The sequence below is a fragment of the Enhydra lutris genome, unplaced genomic scaffold (genome assembly GCF_002288905.1).
Source record: "Enhydra lutris kenyoni isolate GAN:26980312 unplaced genomic scaffold, ASM228890v2 scaffoldscaffold22, whole genome shotgun sequence".
In the NCBI taxonomy this organism is placed as follows: domain Eukaryota; kingdom Metazoa; phylum Chordata; class Mammalia; order Carnivora; family Mustelidae; genus Enhydra; species Enhydra lutris.
The window spans coordinates 1,407,761-1,414,675 of record NW_019154106.1 but is presented as its reverse complement, the minus strand read 5'-3'; the positions used below and the strand labels follow the sequence as shown (position 1 = coordinate 1,414,675).

Genomic DNA, 6,915 nt, shown 5'->3' with positions numbered 1-6,915 from the left:
CATGCATCCATCATCTATCCACACATCCATGTACCCATCCATCCGTCTATCCACCCATCCATTTGCCCATCCATCCATCTCTCCATCCATCCACATACCCATCAATCTAGTCATCATCCATCTATCTACTCATCCACCCATATACCCACTCATCCATCCATCCGTCATCCATCCAACCATCTGTTCCTGCTTCCTACTTTTCTTCATTCACTTTTCTTTCATTAGTACTTTTCTCCATCATTAAGTATTTTAATTTCCTTTTAAGTCTTTCAGTCTTTTCTTTCTTCATGGTTCATAAGCTTGTAGCCCAAGAAGATGAAAGAGAAAACTCTCATGGCCCAGTAGGCTGAATAAGTAGGAATCTGTCCTCTTGTTCAAACATTCTCAACACACACACACACACACACACACACACACACTCACAGAGTGGTATCTTGATGAAATGTGCAATAGGCAGTGGGGCCCAGGTCGGGGTAGGGAGAAAGGGTAAGGGGGTAGCCTCCATGGCTCCTAGGTGACCCTGGATAGAGAACTGTTCTGACTTACAGAGAAGGTAGCCTCCAAATGCCTTGAGTCCCTATCTGCTTCATGTGGCTCAGCCCAGCAAAGGGAGAGGACCCAAGGTGGTGGGGTGGCAGGTGTTGTGAGGAAGCTGGGATTGGTTTGGGGATGAGACCAAAATAAGGAATGAAGCTTTCTTTCTAGGTTCCTCCAGAATCCACTGGCTAGATCCATCTGTCCTGTGTCCCATTTCTCTTTTGAGGCGAGGTAGTGGGTGGGAGGTAGTGGGGGGAGGATGGGGGGAGGAGAAGAAGACAGCCTTAGTTAACCTCAGAAGCAAAACCCTCAGAATAGCCAGTTACATTCAGGAATGGGGTACAGACACCTGTGGGAAGCAGGGAAGCAGCTGCACGTGAGATCCTGCCTGCCAGGCACAGAGCAGGGCAGTGACCCTACCTGCCACTCCCCCCCATTACTGTCACACCACACACTCCTGCTGTCTTCTGCACATCCACACAGAGGCCCTTGCTGCAGGTTCCAACACCCAAGTCTCTCCCACATCTGTTGGGGGGATGTGGGTGCCTCAGAGGGGGCCGTAGGCAGGCTCCGTGTTCCCAGACAGTCCCTCCCTGCCAGCCGGCAGGACCAGATAGTGGTCCCACTAGGACCTACTAGGACTTCCCAGCTTGGAGGCGGTTGGTTAGCAGATGGAGTTTTGGCAGGACTGGCCTGACCCCAGGAAAGGATGAGGGGCTTTCTCCCCCACCTTCCACCATCACCTCTTGTCTGCCTGTGTCTGCATCACAGAGCTGTGTTGGCCAGCAGGGTTAGGAGGCCTGATTTTTTTAATTCCCTAGTCACCTGCTCACCCCATACCCCACATAGGCCCTAGGTCGTCTCTCCAGCCTCATGGGGTGGGGGAGGTGTGGGGGTTGGGGGCCTGTGGCTGTGTACTACCACCCACTAGGAGAGGTTTGAGAACTCCCTTTGCTGGTTGTCCCAGATCCCCAGTCTCCAAGAAGGTGTTAGAAGCCCCTGGAAAGATTCCTTGGCAGGAACGGGCTGGGGCCTGGGAGAGATGTCTCTAGAAGGAATCAGCTTGTCCTGACAGTACCATATCCTATTTCTGCCTTTGGGGAGGTCTCTGGGGGTGTCTTCTTAGCCTATTCTGGAGGGGGCCCCAGGAAGCACCACCCTCGCCCTGATGGGAACCTGCAGGTTCAGAGCCATCCGGCTGAGCTGCATGGCATTAGCAAGTGCCTCCAAGGGGCAACCCAGACACCCTGGGTCCCCAAGGCCTTGTCAGGTCCCCAACACCCCAACTTTGTGCCCCCAGGGTAAACAGACTCCCCAGAGAGGGTCCCTGCAGGGGAGTAACCCTAGGAGACAGGCCTCCAAACGAGGGCTAGCCGCGTCCCTCCAGGCTCTGGCCAGTGTCTCTTAACAGCACACTCAGTCCTTTGAAGGTTTGGTTTCTCCCTGTGAAGGGCCTCACTGGCCAGGAAGTGAGAACCTCTGTCTGAAGAGCTTGATGGGACTGGCACATGGTGAAACTGAGGCCTCAGGGGGCGGGGCTTACTGGTTCCAGAAAAAGGTGCTGGACATGTCTCCGGGACCCTGTGCCCCCATCCTCCTCACCCAGGCCCAGGCCCTAGGAGCGCAGAGCCCAAGCTCTCAGCCAAGCTGCTGGAACTCTCGTCTTCCTGGCCGAGCGCTCACCTGCCACTTGACACCCCCCAGAGAAACTGAGGCAGAGGCAGGCTGGTGGGTCTGCAGCACTACCTTGTCTACAGCCTGCCCCATTCTGTTCCCTAAGACCCTCCTGGCACTGCCCCCACATGGCTCCGGCATTGTTTTCGGGAGAAGGCAGGTGGGGGACCTGGGAGGGGCCAGGACGCAGGGCAGGATTTCCGGTTTCCTGAATCAGCAGGGTTGGGGGCCTTCCGTGTCCCCAAGTGTGGGGTGGCGTCTTCTCCCTGTCCCCCACCTAGGGAAGGAATGTGACAGGACCCAGATAGAAAGCAGGAGGAAGCCGGTGACGCCTGCCAGCCCCAGCACGGGAGGAGGCATCCATCATCCGGGCTGAGCTCAGTCTCCCCTCTCTCCGGGAAACTTCCGGGCGCCAAAGACCCCTGACCTGGAGGGAGGAAGAGAGGAGGCCCATCTGGGCATCCCTAGGCCTGGCCCAGCTCTGGCTGCCATCTTCAGGTCTGGACCCTGGGCAGGGCCACCCTCAATGCACCAGCCCCTCAGCCTGCCACCAAGGCAGGGTCCTGGTTCCAGCCTCCCCCTTTAGTGGCCTTTGGCACCGCCTGCTGCCCCAGTGCTGTGCGTCCTGGCTCTACCAGGTGGTGTCCAACCTCCCTGGGAGGGCAAGTGCGGGCAAGGACCGCCAGCATTCTGGCAGCATGGGGAGTTCTGACCTGTGGGGCGCCAGCCCTCCAATGCCCCAGGCTCCCTCCCACCCTGGCTCCCTGAGCTGGACAGGAAGATGGAGCCCAAGTTGCTCATGGCCTCCAAGCTAGCTCAGCCCCACTTCGGCCGCCACCCGCCTGTAGCCCTGAGGGGACCTGCGTCCTCTCTCTTAAAGACCCTGAAGCCAGAGGGCAAGGCCAAAAGAGTCCATAGGAACAAATAGCCCGGAAAGGGACTCTGCACAGGGTGGCTCCACTGGTCGTCCCTACCCTCTCCTGCCTCTTAGCTGGGCGCAGGGAGAAGTGAGGAAGGCGGCACCGCAGACTCAGCTGGGGCCGGGAGCCGCGCCTTGCCCAAAGGGTGGAGGGGTCAGAAGCCTAACGGGGTGAGGAGACGACTGCTCACCCACTGCTGCCCCCGCCAGGGCCATCCAGGGTCATCCAGGGTCATCCAGGGCCAGAGCAGCCCAACAAGCCTGGGGCGGGGCGGGGCGGGGTGGGGGAGGTTAGAACAGGGGTCCCAGGCAGGACGAGCCTTCCTGGGATAGAACCAGGGTTCCAGGACAGAACTAGGCTTCTCAGGGACAAAACCAGGATTCCCAGGGCAGAACCAGGGTTTCCAGGGCAGAACCAGGGTTCCCAGGACAGAAGCAGAGTTTCAGGACTGAGCCAGGATTCCCAGGATAGAACCAGGTTTCCTGGGGTGGAACCAGAGCTCCCAGGACAAACCAGGGTTCCCTGGGCGGCCCCGACCTTGGGCAGTGCCGACAATAGGGAACCTAGGGCCGTGATCACCCAAGACAGATCAGGTGAGCCTCTGGGAAGCTGGAGGGGGGCCAGGACAGCCTGGTAGGGCCAGGAAGGATGCACCCAAGGTCTGCAGTGGTCTGGCACCTGCGGAACTGGGAGGTAGCAGAAGTGCCAGACCTCAGAGGGGAAGTGAGGTCGGCGTGACCAGGGCAGGCCTGCAGAGACTGCCCAGAGGCATTGAGTTTGCTGGCCCGTGGTCAGCGGTTCCACACGTGGGGTCCAGTGGATTCCTGGGGAAAGAACATGGTGGGCAAGGGCCTGGAGACCACCAGGAGAGGGCATCTTGCCATGCTGGGCAGCAGGCTGGGCTGTGGCAGGGGTGAGGCCTGTCTGCTGGTGAGGGGCAGTTCTTCTGCCGTGTGGACACAGGGAGGACCCGGCACAGCATGGTCAGGCCCTGGTGAAGTTTGGGGTGCATACAGGACCTCCCAGGGGTTGGGGTCCCAGGATTTGGACCTGTTAAATCCAGGATCCCTGGGACGTCCTGACAGCCCTCTCTCTGGGCACCGGTATGGAGGATCTGCCCTGCACTCTTCAGGGGCCTGGGTCCATCCCTCCCCACAGGGTACAGAGCTCGGCCATACCTCAGCTCCTCCAGGGAGGCCCTGCAGAGCCATGTGAACCCCCCGTGGCCCTGGCCAGCCCCGTGGGACCCTACAGCTGGGCAGCCAGGGCAAGGAGAGAGCATCTCGACCTGGCCTACAGGTGACACAGAGGAAGGACCAACGCCCTGCCTGGGGCTCGCTGCTGGGGTCGCCCCAGTCCTGGGCCCCAGTGTGAGGTTCTGAGGGGGTGGCCCCATCCTGGGGACAGTCCGAGTGGGGAGGCCCCATCTTGGGACAATCTGAGGGGAGACAGCTTATCTTGGAAGTCTGAAGGGGGTGCCCCGTCCTGGGACAGTCTAGGGGGGGAAGCCCCATCCTGGGATAGTCTGAAGGGGGAGGTCCCATCCTGGGACAGCTAGGGGGCTGGCCCCATCCTGGGACAGTCTGACAGGGGAGGCCCCATCCTGGGGCATCTGAGAGGGCCACCTATTGCCCAGTTGGAGAGGTGCGGCTTGACCTGGCTGGGCGGGAGGGGTGATGTCCTGGCGCAGGCAGTGGGTGTGGGTCCTGGTGGCAGGTCTTGGCCACAGTGCCCCAGCCCCAGCAGACCTGGCCCAGCCTTGGCTGTCTGGGGGATCCCCGGGTGGGGGCTTCCCAGACCACACATCCCCACCCTGGGTTCCAGGCCTTCTCATCACCCTGCACAGGAAAACCCCCAGTTCTCTTAGTCACCTTGTGAAATGAGAACCTGCCTCACCCTGGGGCTCAGTTTCATTCTGACACCACATTGTGGGGGGGCTGGCGTTTGCGGGGTCCCAGGCTCTGCGGGGGGGCAGCCAGCTAGAGCGCCTGACTGAGGCGGCACAGGTGCAGCCCTGCCTCCTGCCTCCTGCCTGCCCAGGCCTGGGCTGGGGCCACACTGTCCTCCCTCTCCTCCGTCTGCGGGACAGCTGGGGGGGTCAAGGATGGGGCCAAGGAGGGAGGCGGGGGGACACGGCCAGACGACTCAAGCCGTGCCCTTCTATGGGCACACAGTGGCCGGAGGAGCACGAGGACAGTGCTGACGCAAGGGGCTGTTTCTGAGTGGGGCACAGCTGTCCGCCGGTTGCCACAGGGTAGAAGAATGGCAGGAGCTCCACGGCCCCAGCCCTGGTGACGGGTCCCCTGGCGATCTTCAAGGGGCCATGTGGCCTCACGGGGTCACCTGCCCTGACCCTGACTGCTCTTTCCAGACACTGCTCAGCCTTGTACCTTGCCCCAGGGCGCCGGCCCACAAAGCCCCCAAACTTCTGTGGGACAGAGCAAGGAGAAGGCAACCGTCCCTCATCCACGTGCACACATGTGCCCACACTCACACACGCTCACACACGCTCACACACGCGCTCACACACATTTAGACTCACAGCACATGTTTCGATCGTCCCCTCCTTATGAATAAAGGCTTTGTCACAGGATCAGCCTCCAGCCTCCAGCCTCCAGCAGTGGGTCCTGGGACTGTGGGGAACCCCGTGCCCTGGGGCTGCAGAGGCCAGCCTTGGGGACCCCACCCAGCCCCGCCCAGCAGCGGCCCTGGGGCAGGTGACCGTGGCCCTGATGGCGCTCCCCTCTCTAGGCCTGTGCTCCTGGGTGTCTTGCCACCTCTCCCTCTGGCCTGGGGCGCCAGCTCCTTGCCTTCTGCTCACCGGGGTGAGCAGCCCCCACCCATGGTCCTCCTGTGCGGGGGGGCCTCTCTCCCCACTGGCCGTCCATCCCCGGCCTGCTAAAATGCAGGTCAGCTGTGTCTAGAGCCGTCGGACCCCGTGGCCTGGCTCAGTCCGGATGCCTGGCCTCCAGCAGCCCCTCTCCCCTGTCCCTGCTCGGGCACCCGACGGCTCCGCGGGCTCGCTGCCCGGTTCTTGCTGCCGCGGCGCAGTGGATCCTTTTGCCAGCACACGGCCTCTGCCCATGTCCCTCTTGTCCCATCTTCTACCTCAGAACAGGCCCTGGCAGTACCCTCAGCCTCCTCCATCACCGCAAGGCAGGGGGCAGCCTGGGGACGGGCACCCGGCCCGGCCTCGAGTGCTGCCCCCATCGGCGGGTCCTTCTGGCCCAGGCCCGTCCCTGCCCCACCCACGCTTCCGCCCTCCGAGCCTGGGCTCGCTGACCGAGGCCCGTCTACTCCCAGGCTGCCCAGGCCACGTCCGAGTCCCTGCATCAGGTGTCCTCTCCTCCTGAAGCCCGGCCCCAGAGGCGTCCACTCACCATGGGGTGAGACAGAGTCCCAGGAAAGTACCGTGCCGCCCCCCTCTGCTGCCCTGAGACCCCCACAGCCCTGTCCAGCACCAGGTCAAGCGCTCCCACCCCCACATAAACGCGGAGACCTCTGTGTCTCGGAGCGGATCCTTACCCCGAGTCGTTCTCGGCCAGGAGCTCTTCCTGCTCCTCAGGGCTGGGGTGGCCGGGAGCCTCCGCCATCGGGCTGGAGTCGGGCCGATCCGGGCCGTGTGTCTGCACTGTGGTTCTGGGCGCTTCCTCGGGCGGCCCCAGAGCCCCTCCCCCAGCCGGGTTTCACGTCCCCTTCCGGCAGCAGGTTGAGGTTTGAAGCACACTGGGGCTGGGGTTGGGGTGTTGTTTTTTAATCCGTTGATGCAAGAGGAGAAAAAACA

General features: G+C 61.8%; 1 protein-coding gene across 3 annotated transcripts in view; it reads right to left on the bottom strand.

Moving 5' to 3' along the window:
• The window catches only part of LOC111150310 (lymphocyte-specific protein 1), a 36,936-nt gene extending 30,021 nt beyond the window's left edge, over positions 1-6,915 (bottom strand). The window contains exon 1 of one of the 3 annotated variants that reach the window (XM_022507761.1): positions 6,657-6,915. In XM_022507761.1, coding sequence (XP_022363469.1) covers positions 6,657-6,724 — 68 coding nt within the window. In that variant the 5' untranslated portion in view covers positions 6,725-6,915. The remainder of the gene's footprint in view (positions 1-6,656) is intronic. The other 2 variants (XM_022507763.1, XM_022507760.1) reach the window with 2 other exon arrangements.